The sequence below is a fragment of the Lissotriton helveticus genome, chromosome 8, assembly GCF_964261635.1.
Source record: "Lissotriton helveticus chromosome 8, aLisHel1.1, whole genome shotgun sequence".
In the NCBI taxonomy this organism is placed as follows: Eukaryota; Metazoa; Chordata; class Amphibia; order Caudata; family Salamandridae; genus Lissotriton; species Lissotriton helveticus.
The window spans coordinates 751,783,113-751,796,048 of NC_136069.1; the positions used below are offsets into that span (position 1 = coordinate 751,783,113).

Here is a 12,936-nt window from a genome sequence, read left to right on the forward strand (position 1 = left end):
ATACGGCAGAACGTTTGCTACTGGGAATTCCTAAATATCAATCTGCTAGACCAGCAATATGCAAGCTTCACTGGCTTCCTGTCCGTCAGAGAATTAATTTCAAGGCCTTATGTATTACCCATAAGGCACTCCATGGCATAGGCCGGAATACCTGTTTCAATTGGTACTGCCCAACTAGACAACTGCGCGCTCTCAGCGCCAATAACATCTTTGTTCCCAACCTCAGGCTCGCCTCTTGGGGCGGAAGATGCTTTATATGAAATGCCTTTAGGCTGTAATACCCTTCAAGCACACATGAAATCTATCTCTGACCTCTGGTCGTTTAGGAAAGCTCTGGAAAAATGGCTTTTTAACAACTAAGGACATTACAATCGAACTCTAATTAGTTGTCACATGTCAGCAATTTGAAGGAATGCCAAGACACCTCAGGGTATACGTGCGCTTTACCAATAATTTTAACATAATTTAGCTTATATTGAACTGTTTCTGTTTGCAACAAATATCTAACAGGTTTTTAATGTCTTTAATTTTGTAAGTAAAACAAAAAAAAGATATTTTTTTACAGAAGACACGTTGCTACTTGATACCATCTTTCCCGATCTTTTGGACTTCTTTTAAGTTTTGGAATTTCTTAATCGCATGCGAGAGCCACTGCAGACAGAGCCTCAGTTTTTGATCTATGTAAAATAATAAGTAACGGATTGTTCATGTCTTTTACACTCAAAGTGATATTTTAAGCCTGGAAATAGTGTTTTGCACCTTGGGAGTCTCATTGTTTGTCCTGGGAATTAAGCAGCAGATTCTCTCTTTATTGGCAAGTATAGTAAATGCAGAGGCTATCAAATACTAGATGATTATTTGCCCCAGTATTGGAACTTTCATAGATTCCCATGCTTTGTATCATTCCCCGTCGTCGGAATGGGAGCCTCGGTAGTATAAAAACCATAGAAACAAAAGAGAAGCCTAGGCCTCATCTCATTTTGTATCCTATCACCCTCTTTTTGTAAAAAGAGACCAAACTTTTGCCAGGACCAATCAGAGCAGCCTCACCCTCTGGAACCTTCCTGAGAGAGCTCAGAGCCTCAGATTTTTCTACCGCACGTTGTGCTAGGGAGTCTCCACTGAGCTCTGCTCAGCTTTTCATTCTACTTCTGGATTTCTTCAAGTTTCTACTGGAAAATCAACATGTCTGACAAGGAGAAGGCCTTGTTCAGGGCCTGTGCCTCTTGTGGGGAAAAAACGTCTTTTTGTGGAGGATAAGCATGACAATTGTATTTACTGCTTATATCCTGACCACAAGGCCACAGAGTGCAAGATCTGCAGAACCTTCTCCAACAAGACTCTTCGGGACAGGGAAGGTCGTCTGTTAACCTGGCTTCAAAAAATGAAGACTCGCAAGGAGGTGCTCTCTTCGGAGGAGGAAGATTCCACGTCTTGTGCTTCCTCTCACAGATCTAGGAAGAGGGGTAGGTCTCCTCCAGGAGCTTCTACATCTCAGCCCTCTCTTCAGGCCCCTCACAAGATCTCTGATAGGTCTGAGAGGGCTGGTCCCCTTCAATCTCCTCACGGAAGTGAAAAGGAGAGGCAGGGACAGGCTGCTGGAGTGGGTGCAGCTTTAAAGGACATGAAGGAGGTTCCTCTGTCTCCCCCTCCGTCCAAAAAGACCAAATCTAGTGACAAACACTCTTCAGTCACTTCAGGATCTGGGCCGGAGAAGAAACAGCGCCCGTCGACGACGAAAACACCAGGTACGTCGTCGACCGTTTCTTCAGTTAAGATTCCCGCCGTTTCTGTGGCTCCGTCGACGGGCTCGTCGACGGTAGCGCCCTCCACGATGACTTCGTCGTCATTCAAGGTCCCGAGTTCGTCGGCGCTGACATCTTCCACGTCGACGACGGCAAGCAAGGTACTGTCGACGGCAGCGGTGACGACGAGAACTACGTCGACGACGACAACAATCTCGACGACGACGATGTTGATGACGACGAGTTCGTCTACGAAGCCGTCGACGATGGTTCCGTCGACGACGAGACCGGCGTCGACGAAAGCGATGGTGCCGTCGACCATTCCGTTGACATCTTCGTCGACGACGGCATCGTCGACGGGACCGTCGACGGGGCAAAAGATGCCTTTTTCGACGCAGAAGATGAAGATTACACCGGAGATGACTTCTCCGTGACGGGTCCCTTCACATCCACCAACTATGCTTCTGGACGATGAATCTGACGAGGATGAAGTTGAAGTTGAGGATGATGATTATGGTCCTGCCTATAGTCCCTCTGACTTGAACGTCAAGATGCAGGAGACAGACACGGAGGAGTGTTACGAACATGCTGGTGGCCAGCAGTCGTATCCATTTGTTCTGGAGGAGCGACACACTCCGAGTTTGGGCCAGGGCATGGTGGCCATGCCTTCTTCACTCATATCTGATCTGCAGATGATGCTGCAGGATTATCGGAAGAGGTTTCCGTCGGAACCTTCTGGACAGTCTACAGTTCCTACACAGTCACAAGTGCAGCAGGCTATTAGTCTTCCAGTGGCACCCCCCTCGCCACTACCGGTTGCACCTGCGGTCCGGGTCCGCACTCCGGATCCCGCACCCATTCATGACGTCCAACAGGATACCTCTTCGGATGAGGAGGTGATACAGGGGGATCCCTTGGTTGATCCGTTGCAAGACCCAGATTTGGATCAAGGAGACAGTGGGCCACAAGATCCGGACGCTGCTGGTCGTGACACGTCCATCTCCCCTCCAGTGGCTATAGGGGGTTTTCATCACCTGATGGAAAGGGCAGCTAAAAGATTTGGATTGCCGATTTCGAGAGAAGAATCGGAATGTTTCCTTTATGACTTTAAGGAACAACACAGGAGATCGGTCAAGTCTATTCCCATCATTGAGCATGTATGGGAGAAAGGGATGAAAATTATGCAAAATCCGGCCACGGTGATTCCAGTCCTCCCGCGGCTGGAAAAGAAGTATAAGGCTCCGGACGGCAGTCCTGCTTGCCTTCTTGGTCAGCCGAAGCCTGATTCAGTCATCTCTCAGGCGGCTCAAAGCAAGTCCAAGAATCCGTCCACACCTTTGACCACACCTCCGGATAAGGACGGTCGACGCCTAGATAACGTGGGGAAGCGGTTTACCTCAATGGCCAGCTTGCTTGTTAGAGCGTCAAATGCTCTTGCCATCCTCGGCCGATACGACCGACAGATGTGGTGCAACATGGAACCCTTCGTGGAGCAGTTAACAGAACCTACAAAGGAGGAAGCCAAGAAGGTGCTTATAGAGGGGGAAAAGTCTTCTGCTGAGGTTATAGACTGTGCAATGGACATTGCTTCCACAGCATTTCGAGCCTTAGCTGGCTCGGCAGTACTACGGCGCCAGGGCTGGTTGAGGGCCACCTGGTTTCGCCAGGAGGTCCAGAATAGAATCCTGGATCTACCATTCGATGGGGAGATGCTGTTTGGCAAGCATGTGGACGATGCTCTGCAAAATATCAAAAAGGACACGGACACTGCAAAGGCCTTAGGGTCCCTCACCTACCGGAAAGTCCCCTTTAGGGGCGCACGAGGCAGAGGATTTACATCATACAGAGGGAACCAACAGAGATATTCCTCTCAGCCTTCTCAGTCCTATAAGCCCCAGTACTCCAATCAGCGCCAGGGACAATCGGCGTCTTTCTCTCGCCATCAGCCGCGGGGCCGTCAGACCCGGCAGGGACGTGACAACACCAAGCGTCAATAGCGGCTTTCCGGCTCTACCTACTGTTCCTTCCCTCCCAGTCACATCAGTGGGGGGCAGGATTTCTCTGTGTCTGGAGAGCTGGAGATCAATAACATCGGACCAATGGGTCCTCAAAATTGTAGAGAGTGGCCACGTGTTGGAGTTCCAAGACCTTCCTCCGACAAGAGCTCCGGGCACCATCCGCACGGGACATTTGGGACAACTCCACCTCGAAGCCCATCAACTGTTCCTCAAGGGAGCGATAGAACCGGTGCCTCTGTCTCAGCGGGGCCGGGGTTTCTATTCAAGGTTCTTCCTCGTGCGGAAGACGATAGACACTTGGCGCCCCATTCTAGACCTGCGGGAGCTCAACACCTATCTCGTCAAGCTCTCCTTCAGGATGGTCACTCTCCAGGAAATTCTTCCTCTCTTGAATCAAGGCGACTACTTGGCGTCGCTGGATTTAGAAGACGCGTATTTCCATATTCCGATACATCCAGCTCACAGACAATACCTACGCTTCACAGTGGGAAAGAGCCATTTTCAATTCAAGGTGCTTCCGTTCGGCCTTCGGCCGGCACAAGAGTGTTCACCAAGGTGTTGGCGCCGGTTGCAGCCTTTCTTCGGAAACAATCTCTAGAAGTTTTTCCTTACTTAGACGACTGGCTCATCAAGGCACCATCTTTCGAGGAAACTTCTCAAGCAGTGGCAACTTGCATCCATTTGTTCCGTTGCCTGGGCCTTCAGCTGAACGAACGCAAGTCAGTCCTGCTGCCCTCCAGAACGGCCAGATTCCTGGGATCCGTGTTGGACACCACGCAATGTACAGCTCGTCCCTCGGAGGAACAACAACAAAAGTTGATGATTTCGGCTCGACTACTCTGCCGCAAACAATTCCTGTCGGTCCGCCAATACAAATCCCTTCTCGGGTCGATGTCATCCTGCATACCATTGGTACCACATTGCAGGCTGCGAATGCGTCCTCTACAGGAGGAGCTAGACAAGCAATGGCGCCAGGCAGAGGGGTCATTCAACGACAAGGTGGTGGTGACAGCAGCGATGAGACAGGCGAGCGAATGGTGGCTTCTAAAAAGCAATATCGCCCAGGGTCTAACATTCAGGAGTTCACCTTCACCCATGGTACTGACCACAGACGCTTCACTGGAGGGCTGGGGTGCAGTTCTCCGAGAGCTTCAAGTCAGTGGCCACTGGAGTCCAGGACAGCGCCAGTGCCATATCAATTTCCTGGAACTGACGGCCATTCGGTTGGCCTTGCAAGCTTTTCTGCCCAGAGTTCGCAACCATTCAGTGCTGGTCCGGACGGACAATACGACGGCCATGCACTACGTCAACAAACAAGGAGGTACCAAATCGCAGACTCTGTCCGCAGAAGCTCAACGGATTTGGGATTTTGCGATTCTGAACAACATCACTCTGAAAGCCGAACACCTGGCGGGAACTCTCAATGTCAAGGCGGATGCCTTGAGTCGACAGACGGAGGTGACTCACGAGTGGGAGTTGAATCAATCCATTCTGGACAGGGTGTTCTCAGTCTGGGGGACACCAACCATCGACCTCTTTGCTTCACCGGAGAACGCCAAATGCGGGTTCTACGCAAGCAAAGTTCACCATCAGGGGTCCCTGGGGAACGCTCTTTCGATGGCTTGGTACAGCGCATTCTTTTACGCTTTTCCTCCAATTCCCCTCATTCCTCGAGTCCTCAGGAAATTGAAGGCGGAGCCCTGCAAGATGATTCTAATTACTCCAACATGGCCCAGACAATTCTGGTACACCGAGCTTCTGAGGCTCTCCCGAGCTCCTCCAATTCACTTCCAACCGATTCCGTCCCTGTTGTCCAGGAATCAGGGGCAGGTTTACCATCCGGATCCGACATCACTCCACTTGACAGCGTGGCTCCTGAACACAGAGAGTTCAGTCATCTAATGCTCTCTCAGGAATGCCGGGAGGTCTTAGCTCATGCCCGAGCACCAAGTACCAATAAGACTTACAAGGCGAAATGGAAAAGATTCTGCCTGTGGTGTCAACGTCAAGGTCTCCATCCTTACACTTCCCAACCCCATCAATTGTTGCCATATTTACTATCTCTGGCTAAGTCGGGGTTGGCACATTCATCTGTAAAGGTACATCTGGCGGCCATATCGAGGTATCGACGCAATTCTTCGGGTCCGTCCTTATGGTCCTCTAGGGTTGTCAAACAATTCTTGAAGGGATTATTCCGGATATATCCTCCAGTTCGTCCTTCTCCACCAGTGTGGCAGCTCAACCTGGTCTTGGCGCAACTCATGAAGGCTCCGTTTGAGCCTGTGCACAAAGCAGACTTAAAGTTCTTGTCTTGGAAGCTGGCCCTCCTGGTGGCTCTCACATCAGCGAGACGGGTGAGTGAGCTTCAAGCACTCTCCATACTGCATCCATTTTTGCAATTTAAAAGGGAGGTTCTTATCCTTCGGACCAATCCAAAATTTATACCGAAGGTACCATCGGAGTTTCACTTGAATGAACCCTTGATTCTGAAATCTTTCTTTCCGCGCCCTTCTACTCCTGCGGAACGCACGCTCCATTCTTTGGACGTTCAGAGATGCTTAAAGTTTTACTTGGAGCGCACACGTCCTTTTGGGAAGACAACTCAGTTGTTTGTGTCCTACAGTGCACCACGAAAGGGATTGCCTTTGGCAAAGAGTGGCATTTCCCACTGGATCTCCAGTGCGATTCAGTTCTGTCATCAGGAAGCTGGCAAGCCACTGGATGGAAGAGTCAGGGCACATTCCACGAGATCAGTGGCATCATCAGTGGCTCTCTTTTCAGGAGTGGCCATTAAGGACATATGCAGGGCAGCAACGTGGAGCAGTACTCATACCTTCACGAAACACTACTGCCTGGAGTCTGCAGGACGAGACGACGCGGCTGTTGGTCAAGCAGTCCTGCGGAATCTTTTTCATTGAGAGGTGAGCTTTCCCTACGATCCCTCCAGCCTGGTGAGCACATTTTGTTTGTTTTGCTATGCTTTATGTATTGCTTATATGGTTATGTGATGCCATGTACGTACAAAATGTGTTCTTCGTAATTTACTGCTAGCTACTCTGATACAAAGCATGGGAATCCATGAAAGTTCCAATACTGGGGCAAGAAAACAAGTTACTTACCTGTAACTTTGGTTCCCCAGTATTGGTAACTTTCATAGATTCCCATGCGCCCGCCCGCCTCCCCGGGGAAAGCTCAGCCTGGTTACAGAGTTAGTGGCGGTTTGCACAACGGCTACGAAAATCTGAGGCTCTGAGCTCTCTCAGGAAGGTTCCAGAGGGTGAGGCTGCTCTGATTGGTCCTGGCAAAAGTTTGGTCTCTTTTTACAAAAAGAGGGTGATAGGATAAAAAATGAGATGAGGCCTAGGCCTAGGTTTCTCTTTTGTTTCTATGGTTTTTATACTACCGAGGCTCCCATTCCGACGACGGGGAATGATCCAAAGCATGGGAATCTATGAAAGTTACCAATACTGGGGAACCAAAGTTACAGGTAAGTAACTTGTTTTCATTTCAATGATTAAACCCTGGTGATATGTACATGCCATAGTTGCTTTCTTCCTATTGCTTCATGTTACTTACCTGTACACATTACCAGTCTGAACTTAAGTGCTTATGAAGTGGATATTGATGCCATACTGTCGCCTCCTTTTGAGAAACAGTCGTACCTTTTGGAAAACTGATAGATAACACATCCCAAGTGGACCTTGTTGAAAACACTAGATTACTCACTTTATTGCTGATGCTAAGCTCGGCTTATCAAGTTTGACTTTGTCAACAATCTCGATGGAATTTAGTTTCCAAGAATAATGAAGACTGGCTAGATATTCAAAGGTATTGTGAAGGTCTAAGCTACTTCTCTCTTCAGTGTCCACTGTTGCACAATGTGTTCTCTGGAGTTTTGTCCCTCGCAATGGGTAAGATGGACTTGGGAGTGAAAGGAAACTGATGCAGAGAAAACATACTTGAATTGTTTTAAAAGTTTTAATTTGCCTTCTGTCCATCGCTAATTATTATTTTCATAGAGGATGCATCCAATTGAAAATGTTGTCTCTGGATGCAAACATGTTCATTTAAGATTACTTGGTTTGATACAATTTATTAACCAATAAAGAAGTTTGTTCATCTTGATGGCTTGGTTTTTTTGGGTTACTGAACGTCCACATCTTGCTTTTCAATCCAGTACCGACACCTGTGACTATTACTCAAGAGATGTTTTTCACATACCTCTTCAATTTCATGTATTCTTGTGTTATGTAATATGTGGTCTGTTTGTTTTTCGTGAATTCAGCCATCCTGCTGCAGACCTTCCTTAGCAGAGTTGATGACGCGGACATCTCTCGACCTGGAGCTGGATCTCCAGGCATCCAGAACAAAACAGACTCAGCTGAACGAGGAGATAAATGCTCTGAGGGAGCTAAAGCAACGCCTGGAGGATGTTCAACTTAGAGGGCAGGTTGAGTTACCCCAGTGGGTCCTTCGGGATGAACGCTTCCGGAATCTGCTTAAGGAAGCAGAGAGGCAGGTATGTAATATTCACTTGCAATGCGTAAACCTGCCTTGGTTATTTGAAATTTTAGTTCCCTGGTGTACCCTTGTCCGATCCATGAACTTACAACATTATGGGTGATGCACATTTAAACATCATGAATGCATATTATCTACAAAAATATATCTTCATTTAGCTACATAAGGATTTTTTTTTCAAAAACATTTACATTTGTAATTTTTTCCTATGACATGCCAGTAAAAACCTGTGTTGCGTCCATCAACTTCAGCTATTGTTTTCTCTTATCTCCCTTTCTCACTTCACCACCATATAAGTCTGTAGCTCAGTCATGGCAACTGAGGTTTCCTGAAAAAGTACCTCAAGAGATCTTCCACCAATACATTCTTTGTTGCAAAAAGAAATAAAATAATCCGCCTAATACTTTTTTTTTTGCAGATTAGCGTTCCCCGTAGATGTCTGTGTAATGTTTGTTTAAGACACTATTTCTTTTTGCAGTACAGGGCCATACTCGTATATAAAGGGGCTCAATGTATTTCTCTGAGGAGGAAGGGAGGGCTTAAGTTCCTAATACCATTAGTTTAGAAAAGGCTCATGTGGATTGTCCATTGGTTTAACCCCAGTGGTTTCCTCCATGGTTTAAATCTGATAAAAACTTTTTTAAAGCGTCCACAAATATAGAGAAATAAACCAACTACCCCACTTTTTCTGCCAGTCTAGGCCCTTGTCTCCTTTTACAATGTGCTGTATCATCAGGAGAACACTAGGTCATCAATATATTGTTTATAGTCATCTCATTTTTTAAAAACAAATTTATGAAGCTCTTTTACTTACCTTTCCCTCTGTGGTGTTATGAACTTACCATTTTTGAAATATTTGTTTCATACTTGGACTAAGTCTTTTTGGCAATCCCTGAAATATTTCCACTAAATGCTGGAGATGCTTTTTCTAGAAATTAGCCTATTGGCCAGTTCTTTTTAAATGTCTTTAAAGTGGTTCTCTTAGGGCCCACTTTTTTGTAATTTGCAGGTTGAGTAGGCAGCTGATGCAGCTCCTATCCAAAGCAAAAGTGCTTTGTGCTGTGCTTTTACGCTTTCACTAAAGGATATGAAGTTCCTTGAAACTATCAGCAAAGCGTTTTGTCAGGGTTGCTATCTGTGCCAAGTCAATGCAGATCCTTCTCTGGAGGATTGCAACAGCAGGGAAGATTTTTCTGAGGTCCCTGAATTATTTAGATCAGCATGTCTTTTGTTAAGTTCTTTTCTGGGGCATTTTATCTCTGCCGCCTGGGATATGACGCTTTGATGGGCATCTTGGGGAATTTGTGACTGAAGTTCTTCTTCCTCTCTGAGGGAACAAAGCCCCTACTGATGGGAATGAACCCTTTGCAGAGGCAGCTTTGAAGCGAGCAGTACAAACCAAGGACATTCATTAGCTGTGACTTTGAGCTTGCCTTGAAGCCTTAGCTTCTGAATGTTCATGAACAAGCTATGATTGTCAGCAGTCAACCAAAGTTTTAGCCTATTTTGTATCACACATTAGACCTGTACCTTTTATCCAAAGTCAGTTCTCACTCATTGCAATTGTTCTATGTCTTTAACAACTGTAGAACCTATCATGGCTGATCTATCACTGTCCAGAGGTGGGTGTAGCAGAACTTCCCCACAAACGTCTATCGCGCTACCTTGTACAATTTGCATAATGGATTGCTCTGACTTTACCTTAGGATCATGTTTCACAGGTTGGGGCAAATTCCCTGCTTACGCCAGCCTGCATAGCCATTGACCAAGATCTGTTACCATTTCGTTCACAGGTTCGGGCTATTTGTGCCCTTTTGCTTCTGTCTCATTGATCCTTCCTCCATCCATTATCTTAATGGTGCTTGTCGCAGTTAAAGAAACTGCAGATGATTCGGCCCTTCAAAAGTGTGCCATCAAAGTGAGCAAGCTATGGGTTTTACACCAGGTTGCTTGCATGACGGACGAACAAGACTGATCTTGCAACCACCCCGATTCTCTACTTGCCAAACCGCTTCCTTCCAAAATCATCAGTCTTGGTTGTGGCTCTAGGACACATTCTCAGTAAAGTTGGTTGTGTGGGCCCTTTTCACGGGTCCTGTGGTTACTCGGCAGGGTGCTGTGTAGATATTTAAACCACAGTTGGATACTCCTCTTGATCACCTCCTCTTCCAGTGGTCTTATCTTGTGTTTATGCTATAGCTTTTTTTTCACAAGGCTGTTGGTGCGCTTTCCATTCAACAAGTAATGCCAGACCAAGACTCACGAGTACATTTATGCATAGAAAAGAAGCTTTGAAATATTACTATACGAAGAGGAATGAGGGGAGATGATTGGGAAAAGACTCGAGTATATTAAATAGTCTTTCGCCTTTTGGCGAGTAGGGGGGCAGTGTTTTCCTTGTAGTAAAGGTGAGTAATCATGACTCACTCTAGTAGGTTTTTATGGGGTTTGAAACTCAGAATAAGCATCTCAAAGTGCACAATGTTCAGTTTGTGCTTTAAGTTATAAGAATGATTTTATTGTTAGGTTTGTTAAACCATTCTGAAACTGGATAACCCCAATACAAAGTGCTAGCACCTACTGCTATTGATCTATGACAGCATTATAAGAGCTACACAATAAATAACATTGGATCCACAGCTTAGTGTTATGTGGTCTCTCTTAAGCAGGATTGCCACAATAGAAGTGTATGGCTTATACTGGGTGTTGAGTTTTATGGTTTTAAGTTAGTTTTACTTGGTCTCTGCAAGCTTTGTGCTCGTTTTGGAAAGCAGTAAGTTATTTTGTAAAATAACGGCTTCAAGCCAGCTTGAAGATTGTATCAGAGCATTTAGAGTACAAAAAACGAAAAAGTATTTAATGCCCCAATAGAAGACACGCATAGTTAAAGTTGTACATTTGTTCTTTGTGGTGTTAGTCATTCATTATGCTCCTCGTCAAAGCATCATTTGATTTTCCTGCTGTGTCACCTCTCACCTCTGAACCTCACTTCATCTTAGCGGGCATTACATGATTGCTGGCCTTCATATGTATGGTATCCTAAAAAACAGTTGTGCAACTGCTTATTGATTGGTCACTGGAAATCTGCTGTGAAAGCAGAAAGCAGTTCGCTTCTGATATTATCACCGATCCTTCACATCTTACACCCTCTTCTCCCCTGTGCTGCTTCTCCTTGAGTCAACTCTGCTTTACAATGCAGTATAGGGATGCCTCCAGTAAGTGCACAGCGCCACGTGATAAATAAAATGCTAAAATCCACCACAACTGTTGATAATCAGTCTGGGTGCATTCCATTCAATTGTTCATAGCTCCTCTGTTGCTGCAGACAGACACCAACCTTTTGTAAATTACTATTGGCTAGTCTCCAAAGGGGCAATATTTCTTAGATGGTTAAAAATCATTCCGCTGACAAAGCCAAAGGCGACCTCAATGTGTCTGTCACTTTATTGGTAAGTGAGTCCTCTAAGTGGGAGAGGTATACTCTGAGGTGAGGTCTGAGCTTGCTGTGCTGTACAACTCTCCAGCCCCATCTTGCCAGGTTCAGTTGCTCCTGTCCCTTTTGAGGCATTGGATGGACGTCTGGTGGGGCAAGACTGATTCTTCATATATTGGGTGTGTGAGAAAGTGGCTCTATATACACTGGACCAGAATAAGGTAGAGTGTGTGTATAGAGTCCACAAACCCCAGAGGTATAACAGAGGTTAAAGCCAGGTGTGACCTTACTCTCTAAAATGGTAGCTTGGTCGAGCAGTAAGGCAGTACCAGAGGACACTGTAAAGCATTTGGTGTACCCACTCAGTCAGCAGAAGGTTTCACACACTCAAAGACTGAACTCCCGGTCAATTGTTTTTATATCAAAGATATAGTTGTTTTATTTATAGAACCAACAGGCATCAAAATATATTGTTCTCAATATGAGAGGTCTCAGGTGAGTACTTTGCAGAAAGGCAATAAGTTTGGTAACCACAATAGGTACAGGGGTTGCAGTAGGCAACACAATTCTACACACAATTTAGCATTGAGCACAATGGGTTTTCCTGTATAAACAGAGCTGATTACTTTGTAGATTACTTTGGTAATTCCAGGACTGGCTCCTAAGTTCAGTCCTGGGTTCTAAGCTGGAAACAGTTTAGCAAAAACGTTTTAGGTATTGCAGTGATTTTTCAGAAATAAAAAGCTATTTTAAAAGTTCACACTTCGAAACTTTTCAACAGAAATCTGGCAATGTTATCCAATGGGAGAAAATTCAGATTGCAGGAAAAGTACAATCGTGTTACTTTTGTAATACAGTACTGTGCTCTTGGGGCCAGCACTGGGGTCTCAACTGAAAACAGGTAAGTAATTACGTTTCAGTATTTCGTATGATTTTTAAAGAATATTTCTGGTTTTCAAAAGTAGACACTTAGAAGAAATTTCATAGAAAAGCAGACAATGGATTCCATTGGAAAAAATACAAGTTACTAGTAAACCCGCTACAGATTACTTTTGCGTTTTAGCACAGGGCTACAAGGTACAGTACTGGCTCCTCTCCTGATCACAGGTGAGTATTTCGGAATTCAGATGATTTTATATGAATATTTCAAGTTTCAAAAGTAGACACTTTGAAGATTTTTTGAGTCAAACCAGTCAATGTTATTCAATGGCAGGTAAGT

The 12,936-nt window shown here is 45.6% G+C and overlaps 1 protein-coding gene across 1 annotated transcript in view; it reads left to right on the forward strand.

The window, feature by feature from the left end:
- Positions 1–12,936, forward strand: part of WWC3 (WWC family member 3) — a gene marked incomplete at its 5' end in the record, with an annotated part of 657,764 nt that overhangs the window by 606,870 nt on the left and 37,958 nt on the right. Inside the window, one exon of the mRNA XM_078658903.1 lies at positions 8,049–8,282. Within this exon, the coding sequence (XP_078515029.1) occupies positions 8,049–8,282 (234 nt within the window). The remainder of the gene's footprint in view (positions 1–8,048; positions 8,283–12,936) is intronic.